The sequence below is a fragment of the Pseudonaja textilis genome, chromosome 17 (assembly GCF_049901715.1).
Source record: "Pseudonaja textilis isolate UNSWEBS1 chromosome 17, rPseTex1.2, whole genome shotgun sequence".
NCBI classification, from domain to species: domain Eukaryota; kingdom Metazoa; phylum Chordata; class Lepidosauria; order Squamata; family Elapidae; genus Pseudonaja; species Pseudonaja textilis.
In genome coordinates this window covers 7,792,803-7,805,152 of record NC_142006.1, presented here as the reverse complement: position 1 = coordinate 7,805,152, position 12,350 = coordinate 7,792,803, and the positions used below count along the sequence as shown (strand labels likewise).

At 45.0% G+C, this 12,350-nt stretch overlaps 1 protein-coding gene across 3 annotated transcripts in view; it reads left to right on the top strand.

Moving 5' to 3' along the window:
• Positions 1–3,583: 3,583 nt before the first annotated feature.
• Positions 3,584–12,350, top strand: part of MVB12B (multivesicular body subunit 12B) — a 46,055-nt gene continuing 37,288 nt past the window's right edge. Inside the window, exons 1-2 of one of the 3 annotated variants that reach the window (XM_026712441.2) lie at positions 3,584–4,063; positions 8,673–8,795. In XM_026712441.2, the coding sequence (XP_026568226.1) occupies positions 3,995–4,063; positions 8,673–8,795 (192 nt within the window). In that variant the 5' untranslated portion in view covers positions 3,584–3,994. Of the gene's footprint in view, positions 4,064–5,781; positions 5,854–8,672; positions 8,796–12,350 lie in introns of those variants that run through there. The other 2 variants (XM_026712442.2, XM_087914633.1) reach the window with 2 other exon arrangements.

Sequence of the window (12,350 nt, the reverse complement as noted above, 5' to 3'; positions counted from 1 at the left end):
GGCAGACCGCGTGCCCTGCCACTTCTGGATTTGGTTCTCTTTCGCCCACTTCCCACCTCTGCTCCGAAAAGGGGATCGGATCTGAGAAGAGAATTCGAGATTAGCCTAGCGTTGGTTAAAAATGGGGGAACCCATCCCTTGTTTGGTATCAACCGCCGCCAGGCTGCAAAGGAGCGAAGAAATCCAGTCTTTCTTTGTGTTTCAAGCTGGCATCCTTTTCAGATTCTTGAGAATGGCGTCACAGGCATAAAAACTGAGGTGCTCGCCTCAGAAAGGAGGCAGGGGATCCAAATTGGCAATTAAATTCTAATTGATGGCCCAGCAGCCGTTAATGAAGAGGCTTTGGTCATTAATCCAAGCTGCAAAGAGAATTAAAAAAAAACAAACAGAATTCTTCTTTGGTGGCTTCCTTATTATCGTGGAATGATAAACCAGGGGTCATCCAGTCCAAAGTGCCACTGTGATTATTTAGGATGATGGGATTTGGGGAAATTTGGCCCTCTTCTGTGGCTCTGTTCCCACAACACCTTCAACTCCAGCTGCTACTAAGCAGTCAGTTCGCAGGCTGACAGATAAGTAAGTCAATTACCCTCATTTGGGGAAAACAGAGTTCCATTTTCTCCAGGAATGGGCCTAATCCAGGGGTGTCAAACTGGATTTCTTTGAGGGCCGGATCAAAATGGTAGTTCTCCTCTGTGGTCTGGCGGGTGGGGGGGGGGATGGGTGCCTCCTGCATCATCCTGCTGGCCAAAACGGGGTGCAGGGAGTCCCTGTGCCTCGTTTTCACCCTCCATGGCCTCTTGTTGCACTCTGCTGGACATGTTCAGGCCTGTTTTTGGGCTGGGTGTTTTGGCTCATTTTCAGCCCATTTTCAGCCACTTGGGGGTCTGTTTTTTGTCCTTTTCGACCTGGGTTTTTGTTTTTTTTGGGGGGGGGGTTGGCCATTTTCCAGCATGACCTCTCTTTGCATCTGAGTGCAGTACACCAACCAGCTCAGAAATTGAAAGGAGCGTCTTTAGGTTTGAGAAAAGAGGCTATATTCTGGATAATTATGGGGAAGAGTAGAAATGAAGTCAGATTCCGGCAATGATACACTGGGAGCTGTCCATTCCTGAAGGCTAGCTATCCGACCTTTGTCCCAAACCTGTTTTCCAATCTGTGTAAAAGTTTTCTTTTTTGTATTTTTTTTTAAAAAAACTTTTATTGAAAATTAACTGTGATTAGTTCAAAAACCACAAACAACATATGCGAGCTTGTTCCATTCACACATTGTGCTAAGCCGCAATAGGCCTTCTTGTAACTTAGCACGGTGTGTTTATTCTTCTTATTTATTGAAAATATCTGTATATCCGCCCATCGTAAAATGACCATGGTTGGTTTACAATGCTAGCGTGTTTGTGTTTGTTCATATTACAGAAAAAGGTGCTGAGGCCATTTGGAGACTGAAGGATGGGTGAGAAACGGGTCTGTTTGGATTGTATATGTGACTTAGGTGTTTTAGTCTGTTTATAGGTCTACATATCGAAGGAATAAGCTTCAAAATGCATTTTTAAAATGTTTAAATAAAGTTTTACTTATTTTCTACTATTACCTTTAATTAGTGCTTAATAAACATCGTGTTGTCTGGATTGTTTTGTTTGCTTAACAATACAAATTATATTCCTAATCTTTACCCCTTTTTTCCAGCCACTGATAAAATAAATTCCATGTTTGGTGGTATTCTGTATCTTCTTTCTGTTTAATCTTCAATGTAAGTCTGTCCATTTCTGCACAATCCAATATCTTCTTAATTATCTCTTCATCTAATGGTATTTATTTTTCCAATGCTGCATGAATATACTCCTCGCTGCTGTTAATACATGCAATATTCAATATATACTTTGTTTATCAAATTTTTCTGGTACTATACCTAATAAACAAAGTTCAGGTTTAAGATCTATGTGTTTTCCTGACATCTTTTCTAGTCACTTGTGTATTTTCGCCCTTTTTGTTTTTTGCTTTAGCATCAAGGCCATCACATATGATAATATGTGCCAGATTTTTGGTTACATTTCCATAATTTACTGGAATGCGTTTGTTGATTTGGTCAGTTATGATGCCCCATCGAGAGGACTGATGGGAGGATACAGAGGGATGAGAGAATCTGCTTATAGACCAGGCCGTATTTGGGCAGTGCCAAGACTAGATCTTGGAGGAAAAGATGATTTTGGAAAACAAGGGCGGTAAAAAAAATAATTACGTTGGAGGTTAGGGAGAAAGGGGAAATGACCACGCAAAAGAAAAGAAATGCAAGGGATATTTATGGTGATGAGAAAGTTTGTTGGTAGGGATGTGAATGGGCCTGGTGTAGCGTTGCTGTGTGGTTGGCAGAGAATCTGAGCAATTTGCAGCAAATGACAGATTGTATGATGCAATGTGGAGTGTGCGGTGTATGTAGTTGAACATCAATACAGTGAAGGTCTGGAAAGGATGGAATGGGTAAAAATTATACATAAATGGCTGACTAACTGTGATCGAAGATTAATTCCTATAGCTTGGTTGGAATATTTTTAGGGATGGGGAAGCGGAAGAAATATTGTTGTTTAATATTTTTTTTTTGCTGCACTCTGGATACTCCCAAAATTGATGGATGGAAGGAAGAAAAGAAAGAATGAAAGAGACAAAAAGCATTAATGATAGGTAGAGGTAGACAGACAGGGTGAGTGGTAAGTAGGAAAAGAGAGAAAGGATTAATAATAGGTATAGATAGATAGATAGATAGATAGATAGATAGATAGATAGATAGATAGATAGATAGATATAGATATATGGATGGATGGATGGATAAATATATAGATAAATGGATGGATGGATGGATGGACAGAAAGACAGATAGAGATATATGGGTGGATGGATGGAGATAGATATAGATAAATAGATAGATATAGATATATGGATGGATGGATAGAGATATGTGGATGGATGGATGGATAGATAGATATAGATAAATAGATCGATATAGATGGATGAAAGGAGATATATGGATGAATGGATGGATATAGATAAATAGATGGATGGATAGATATAGATAGATAGATAGATAGATAGAGATATATGGATGGATGGATAGATATAGATGGATAAATAGATAGATAGATAGATAGATAGATAGATAGATAGATAGATAGATAACCAGTAGATGATAGATTAGCGTGCAAAACAAACAAACATAAAGCCAAATACTGAAACTCCTTGCAAAAGAAGATGCAGCTAGAAAAGAGGAGCACCCCAAAAGAGCGCCCCTCGAGGATCAAAGCCCCCCACCGACCCCCGTGCTTCTCCTCCTGCCAGGCGAGCAAAGCCGGCGGAAAGGCAGGTGCGCCCCCCAGCCCACCCCTCGCCGGGCCTGGATCCTCTCTCCTTCCCTCGCGCAGCCCGTCTGGAGGGCGGTGCGTCGCGGGCGCGCCTTGGAGACGGCTTCGGGGGTCCCCCTCGTGCGCCCTGGGCGCGCACGGCCGGGCCAGCTAGGCCGGAGGAGAACGGGCGGCGTTGGCTGTGGCTTTGCCACGGCTGGCTGGCTGCGCCGCTTCTGCCTGGGGCCGGTGGGCGGCGAAGGGGAGGCCGAGCGAGGCAGCGGCAGTGCGGGCTCCGGGAGGCAGGGGGCTCTGTGGCTATAGCGCGGCGGCGGCGGCGGCGGCGAAGGCGGCGGCGTCGGAGCAGCGCCCGGCTGGGTGGGAAGCGGTGTCAGCTCGCCTCGGCCGCCGCTTTCCTCCGCCCTCGCTCGGCTGCTGACGGGCTGCTCCGCTTGGGATCTGCCCGGGGCTGGGGGGCCTCGCCTTTGCACGCCCGGTAAGGACCGTCGCCTTCTGCGGGCCCAGCCGGGCCTCCTCCACCTCCTCCTCGTCCTCCCTCCCTCCCACCCGCTGCCGCTTCTTCTTCTCCTCTTCCTCCTCCTCCTCTTCTTCTTCCTCCTCCTCCTCCTCTTCCTCCGCTCCGGTCCCCGCCCTGCCGGGCAATGAAAAGCTGCTTCTGCCTGAAACGCGGGAGCCGCCACCAGCCGCCACCAGCTGCGCCCCGGGCAACAGTTAAGTGTCTCTCCCCCTCCCCACCATCAAGGCCTGGCTGTTATCCCCCCCCAATTGCTCCCTTATCCCGGGCTGGGCCTTGCGCCCCTTTCTCCTTGCGCTCCTGCCCCCTCTTCCCTTCCCCCACATGCACCTTTTGGGGTGCATTGGGGGAACCCTTCTTCCCCACCCCACCCCTCCATCTCTCAATCCCAAATCTGGGGAAGGAGCGCGGAGGCCTTGCAAGGCGCGTTCGGGGCTGCTTGCATGTTCTCTATGCGGGGGTAAATTCGCCCCTTTCCTTAAAGGGGGGTGGGGGGGACGCGACACCCCTCGCTCTTGATTCAGGGGCTAGGCTAGAAGAGGGGGAGGCTGGGGCCGGGTGGGGGGCGAGAGGAGGAGGGGGAGGGGGCGAGAGACCCTGCAAAGAACAAGGGGCTGGCTTTGTCTGGTGCGCCCCTCCCTCTTTTTTTTTTTTTTCCCTTTTCCAATACAAGGCGAGAAAAAAAAAGTCTCTGCCAGCCAATCAAAGACCACAAAACGGGGCGGGGGGGGACGGACGCCTGCTCTGTGAATCTCAATAGCTCCAACCCTCCCGCTTCCTTGATGGTGTTGGGGTCTCCTTGCTTTGGGGCTGGGAGGGGAGGGGGACAGGCTGCCGGAAAGCCCCACCTTGTGTTTAGGAGCAAACCCTAAAGGCCAGCCCCCCACCCCCCTCATTGCATTAAAGGGCCTTTCGAGGCTTAAAGGTGGGCAGTTCCCTTGCATGACCCCCAGTTTCTTGCACGGGGGGAAGAGAAGGGCTGCCCACTCACCCCTTCAGCTCCCCCACCCCTTGGAATGGCAACCAGGCCGGGCATCTTCCGGTTGGAAGCCTCCCCCCCCCTTGGTATTGTGTCTCTGCTTTCTTAGTTCCGACCTCACAAAGGGTCCCCTCTCTGGAGCTGCTGGGCTTTTCACATTTTCCCTTTGGAAAAGGGGGTCGAACAAGGAGGGGACCCTTTAAATGAAGAGGGGTGGGGAATGGGCTTTTCCCCACCCTCTTCCCTTGAAATTGCATTACAAACGTGCAGCAGCGTTGCCCTTGGGAAAGCTCAACAACAGGAACAAAGTATCTTTACTAGCTGTGTTTATTATTATTATTATTATTATTATTATTATTATTATTATTATTATTATTATTATTATTATTATTTTAAAAAGCTGCTACTATTAGGTTAACATGAGCTAATAAAGTTCATTTCCCCCAAGAAAAGCTGAATGGAAACCAGGAAGGGCTACAAGATAAGGCAGTGACTCACTGGCGGTGTAGTCACAGGTTAGCCATAGATCTGTATTGGAAATAATCAATAGGTTGACTGTGGATTGGTTCAAGCTTGTTCAACCTGCTAAGCTATAATGTACTTTCCCTTGTTTGGAGCAGGGTATGTTGTTGTTTGTAAAGTTGTACAGAATGATGAAAGTTATAAACGTTGCTAAATGCCAGTGTAGCAAGTTGTAATGTATACAGTTCAGCCAGTTTTCCAGCCATTCGGTGAAACAACAATGGAGGGTATTTGGTGTGTGGTTTACTGTCTTGGCATCCAGGATAGTTCTCAAAGCTATCTTTAATCTAGGTTTCAGTGTAGCTGATTGTGTGTGTGTGTGTGTATGTGTTACAATCTTCATGTCTGGTGTGAACTAAAATCGTAATTCGTTCACCACAGTTTATGAATTCGCGATGTAAGAATCGAGCCAATTGTGGTGCAAGGAACAAGCCGTGTTTCAAAGAATTAATGCACCACATCTGAACCACATCAAGGCATTAATGGTGTGTGGTCTTTTCAGGACGGTGTAGCTACTCTAAGTTTTCTCCACCAGGTTGGGGCGGGTTTTGAATTGGATTCTTCTTCAGTATTGCTGCTCAGTTTTGGAATATTTGCAGTTGAAATTCGGAGGGCTTTGTTGGGACATTATACGGTGAGTCCTCAACTTACAATCCCAGTCGAGCCTAGAATTTATCTTGCTAAGTGAGAAAGATGTTAAGTGATTTTTTTCGCCGCCGTTTTACGACTTTTCTGGCCACCGTTGTTAAGCAAATCATCGGGACATTAAGTGAATCCGGCTTCCCCATTGATGTTGCTTGTCAGAAGGTTGCAACCCCAGGACCCTGTAACCGTCGTAAATATGAATCAGTGGTCCTAGGTCTGAATGTTGATGCCGAGGATGCTACCACGGTGTGGTAAAGTGTGAAAAACGGTCATAAGTCACTTTTTTCAGGGTCGTCGTAACTTCAAACGGTCAGTAATCAAACTCTTGAAAGTCAAGGGTTGAACTGCGGTGTCCTTGCGGCTCTCTGAGCTTGAAGGCTTTCTTGCAGACGTTTCATTACTAAACTAGGGAACATCATCAGTGCCAGCAGGGAGAGAGAGAGAGCACCTCCCACTATTTTCTGTTGCTGATGATGTTCCCTAGTTTGGTAATGAAACGTCTGCAAGAAAACCATCGGTCTCAGAGAGAACCAAGGGCCCCATAAAAACCTCCTCCTCCTCCATTCCACAAACCCCACTCTCTTCCAGCACTGAAGACGTTACCTAATTGGGTCAGGAAATATCTATAAGAAAACCGCCAGGCTCAGGGACCTCAGAGAAAGCCCTTAGGATCCCTGCCATCCTACATACCTTGCAGACATGGAGAGGAAAGTAACTTTGGGGGCAGGGAAGAAATCCCCAAAATGCAGCCTTCTCCCATGGCAGGAAAACTACCACAAAGGAGTTGCAAAAAAAAACCAAAATAATAAAAAAGTGGTCATACTTGATTGTGCGGTTTGTGGGTGGCGTCCCCAGATGCCCCGGGCGGGAGAGCCCCTTTCTAGGAATGCAGATGTGCCTCGTTGAGTGTGTTTTTATGCACCCAGAGAAATAGGTGGGAGGGCGTATCTATAGGCAGAAACAGAGGTGGGTGTGTGTGAGTGCAAAATCAATAGCTCAGGGATGGCGTAAGTATTTTAAACAGTCCAGGATCCTGAAACCACATTTATTTCCTTCCTTCCTATCTATTTATATCTATATCTCTTTCTTCTTTCTTTTTTTCTTTCTTTCTTTCTTTCTTTCCTTCCTTCCTTCCTTCCTTCCTATCTATATCTACATCTTTTTCTTTCTTTCTTTCCTTTCTTTCTTCCTTCCTTCCCTCCTTCCTTCCTATCTATATCTATCTATAGCTCTTTCTTTCTTTCTTTCTTTCTTTCCTTCCTTCCTTCCTTCCTTCCTTCCTATCTATATCTACATCTTTTTCTTTCTTTCTTTCCTTTCTTTCTTCCTTCCTTCCCTCCTTCCTTCCTATCTATATCTATCTATAGCTCTTTCTTTCTTTCTTTCTTTCCTTACTTCCTTCCTTCCTTCCTTCCTTCCTATCTATATCTACATCTTTTTCTTTCTTTCTTTCCTTTCTTTCTTCCTTCCTTCCCTCCTTCCTTCCTATCTATATCTATATTCTCTTTCTTTCTTTCTTTCTTTCTTTCTTTCTTTCTTTCTTTCTTTCTTTCTTTCTTTCTTTTCTTTCCTTCCTTCCTTCCTTCCTTCCTTCCTATCTATATCTATATCTCTTTCTTTCTTTCTTTCTTTCTTTCTTTCTTTCTTTCTTTCTTTCTTTCTTTCTTTCTTTCCTTCCTTCCTTCCTTCCTTCCTTCCTTCCTTCCTTCCTTCCTTCCTTCCTTCCCATCTATCTATATATCTTTTCTTTCCTTCCTTCCCTCCCTCTCTCCCCCTCCCTCCCTCCCTCCCTCCCTTTCTTCCCATCCCTTCCCTCCTGATTGGGAGAGGTTGAATTTCCGTTTGTGCGCCGCTGCGAAACGACATCTTTCCTGTTTGCTAACAATACCAGTCCTGGGCGGGGGGAGAAATACTCTATTTTACTACCCCTCCTTTCCAGTTTAAGCTCCTGCAGCCATCTAGCTTTCCACCTGAACCAGAATAACATAATTGGACTGTAGAATTCTAGAAAAAGAACTAGAACAGCCTCAATAAAACCCGAACTTCTAGAAGGGCTAGAACTCTAGAATCCCAACATGATTATAAATAAGCTAGGATTCTAGAAGAAGAGCCGGGCCTTTAGAAGGATTCCAGAACAACATCATTTAACTAGAACTCTAGAAGACGACCTAGAACTCTAGAAGGATTCCAGAATAATATAATTCAATACTAGAAGATGGAGGTCTCTGGAAGCTCTTTGTGGTTCTGAAGTTTTAAGTCCCCTTAAACTCTCATTTTTCTGTTCAGTGCTTGAAGACTGAATTTCGAGACGTAAACAGCTTTCTCGGCAGTTTAGGAATATCTTGAATGGATTTGGCTGAGACCAAATGTGGGAAATCCATCTTTTTCTCATTGAGATTAAGGTGTCCTCTGTGCTCTCTTGCCCTGGAAGGAAGCGCTTCCAAGCACTTCTTAAAACGTTTTGCAAACTCTCTGGAAAGGTAGCCGTGATCTGATCAGAATGCAAACTTTTCAGAAGAGCAAGCCAGAACAAGTGAGCCCTTAACGGCTTTTTATAGACAAGAACGCAACCTAATCCAGGCGATTTGTTAGGATGCATCAAATCTCTAAATTTGCATTCTGACCTGTCTCCTCCCTCTGGACTGTTCTTGTCTTCCAGGATCCGTCCACCATGCCCGAGGTTAGAGAGCTCACCGATGCTTTGGCCAATGTGCCTATGGACCCCATCACCGGCGTTGGCGTCGTCGCCTCCCGGAGCCGAGCCCCGACCAATTACGACGTGGTGAGTATGAAGTCTGCACAACCATCGCCTGAATTGTTTCCTTTCTCCTTTGGGTTTGTATCTATCATCTTTTAACGACCTTGCGGGAGGCAGAGAAGCTGGCCAACTGAATGGAGCTAGCACAGTATTTACTGGCCAGATGCCTTTCCTGTCTCTGGTGTGGAGCTTCGTTCAGCAGAGATATTCTCACTGTGTCCAGTGAGAGAATTATCTGCCTCTACCTAGGATCGGACTCCTGATTGTGAGGTGAGAGCTCCACCTCTGGGCCACCGTACCACTCCACTCCTTCTCTGTATAATGCAAGCAAATTGCTCTTCGTGCATTCTTTTTAAAAAGCACAGAACTCTGTGGAGCTATAAGCCAACTTTAAGCCTGGTTAGCAAAACAACCTAGCCAGGTTTGTGGCACATGATTCCCAAGCAAATAAATCATGATTTTTTTCTAAGCTGCCCAAAGTTGCTTTATTGGTGAGACGGGCAGCATGTAAACATAATATATAAATAAGAAGGGGGAATGTCCTTGCTGGTCTCTACTTCTTGCAGACATTTCATTACCAAACCAGGTAACATCATCAGGGCTAGTAGGAAATGGAATCAACTCTCATTTTATATTGTAGTGGCTTGCCCTCTCAGTGTTGGTTTCCCCCTTTCAACCCTGAGCTACAAATATTGTTCTTTATCAATAAAATAAAATAAAAACATTAGAGTCCACTGGATAGGCTGTTTCACCTATACTAAAGTACGGATTGAGATAAATGAGGATGCAAACTGTCTTAGCACAGTGTGAGAACGGAGGCTAGCTGTTCTCCCAACAGCCGTGCACAAATTTATCCTGGTTTGGTGGGTGGTCATACCTGAATCCAACTTTCTCTGCTTTCTCCTTTCAGCAATACTTGGTGATCGTTCAGAGAATTCCACTTTTTTTCCCCTAGAGCAATTTTAAAATTAAAACACTATAAATAAAAAAAAGGGGGGGGGGGAATAAAAATTAAAACCAGTGCACCCACATTGCTGAGTTTAGTAAAAAAAAAACAACAACATGCAGTTGATTGATTATTCTAGCAAGCAGCGTGCTGAGACAGATGTCGGTGGATAGTTTTCACACCCTCAAGAGGACTAGCGGCTTAAAAAATGGAATTTATGTGTAGGGAAATGTACCTAGATGACGCTGTATTATATTTTTAATGCTACCCCTCCACAGGCGGTTTCCCAAGGCTGTTTCTTAAGACTATGAATCTGGCTTAAATGCTTGTTTGTTCTTGTAACCTCTCTCTTTGCAACCCAACCCTAGTGCTAATTTTTTATTTTTTTTTGCCTCGAGCCCTAACTGCGTAGCTTGCAAAAATGCAAGTTTTTGCGAGTTTCCTGAGGGTTGCTGCTGTGTTCCTATTTAATCTGTTGGTCATAGACCGCCGATCCGGTTGGGTAGCTTAGCCAAACCAGCACCTTCCTAATTTTATGATATTGTTTGGAGAACTTGCAAAACCAAAAAAAAAACTTTTTAAAGGAAAACTAAATAAAGGAGAGGTTCAAAGAACTCATTGGCATTTCAGTGCCAGCGAAAAGTAAATAAAAAGAAAAGAATTTTGCAAAATCACCTGTCTGGAATCTCAAACAGGAGTCTTCTATCCATAGCTACTGTATTTCCTCATACTTGGCAGTTGATAAGGGAGCGCTGAGTTCACTACTTCAAATTCCAAGAAGGATGGTTTATTTGTTTTATTATAACACACACACACACACACACACACACACACACACACACATGGCAAAGTGAGAACTGGCTTTTGAACTGTTTTGCAAGAAGGAAAGGAAAGGTCACAGTTGCTGCGCCAGATAACAAAAGGGATGTAAATCTAATTTCTCAATTCCAGTTGGCTGGAAAGTTTTGTTGGGTCTGCTAAAGTGGTCTAAACATAGGCAGTTCTCGGTGCGCGACCAACGCTGAGCCCCAAATCCCTGTGGCTAAGCGAGGCATCTCTTTGGTGAGTTTCGCCCCGTTTTACCATCGTTCCTGCCATCATCGTTAAGTGGATCGTTGCAATTGTGGTTAGTCCCACGGTTGTTCAGTGTTCTGACCCAAATCTTGTTCCAAGGAAACAAACACCAAACGGAGGTAACAGCAAAACCTTTTCATGATTCTTTACAAATTCCATTCCTTCCCGGTTAAAAGGCTGTTTCAAACTAATTGTCTCTGATAAAGAATGAGCCTTGCCGAGGTGGTGCAAGGCTGCCAAGAACACTAGATAAAGTTGCCAAGAAATAGTTCAAACACAAAGAATCTCCAAACGCAAACTAAGAGTCCAAACGTCCACAAGGCTTGAGTGCAAAAACTTCTTTGCTTCCTGCAAAGAACTCCCGTTTCTCAGCTGGCTTTTATCTCTTAAAGGAGGGGGCCATCACCTTGCAGCCTTACTCCCGAGTCACCTGTGCTGCAGCAGCTGCTCTGTCCTTCGAGCAGCCCTGTGCGCACGGCACTGGGCACAGGCTCCTCGGGGACCTCCTCATCACTGCTGCCAGCCTCCACAATCTCCGAAGGCAGCACTCCACTCCCTGATGCTCCTGGCCCCATCCCTGCATCACATGCAGGAGCCTCATCCAAGTCCTCGCTCTCCGAGACCTCACCTGCTGATGGCAAACCACAACATTCAGCGAATCCGGCTTCCCCACTGACTTGGCCTGTCACAAAAGGGGATCATATTAGACCCCGGGACAATTTCAACCATCATAAATAGGAGTCGGTTGCCAAACATCTGGATTTTGATCATGTGATCGTGGGGACGTCACTGCAAAAAAATGGTCATAAGTCCCTTTTTTCAGTGCCGTTGTAACTTTGGACACTAAGTGAACTGACGTATGTCGAGGACTTTCTGTAGTTATTATCTAGGTTTCTGGATGGTGGTTATATAGGAAATGAATCATAATTCTGCCTTGCAAACCTCACCCAACTCCTTATAACTCCACCGAGTTGATCCAGTGTGGATGTTTGCTTTTCCTTGGCATATTAACGTAAATATTGAAATACAATAATCCATACTAGTCAACGCACGGCATTTATATTAAATGCCTCACATTAATATTAATGGATTACATTAATTTATATTAATTTATATTAATGTGTTACATTTCTACCCATGCATTGCCTTTATGCTAACATGTGACATTTGTTTTAATCAATGCATTACATTGTATTAATCCGTGCAAGGCATTTATATGCCACCCAACTCCTAGCAAAGGTGACCTTTTCCCTTGTGGTCAGATATTCCTGGTCTTGGGAACTTGTACAATATGATTTAGTTAACATGGTTGACGTGTTTGGTGTCAAAGAGGCCAAGTTGCTAGTCCTCAGGGTTTCAGTAAGGGCAAGGAAGACGAACATGCCAGAGTCAAGCTAAGGATATTTACCTGATAGGGAGGTTTAATTGGAACCTCAGTTCCTCACCCATCTCTGTTGCGAGGAGCACACAGGAATCCCAAAGTTGGCACATTCACCCAAGTTGTCCTGGATTTTAATGTTTACGTTTTTATTTTGCATGGGGCAGGGATGAATTAATTG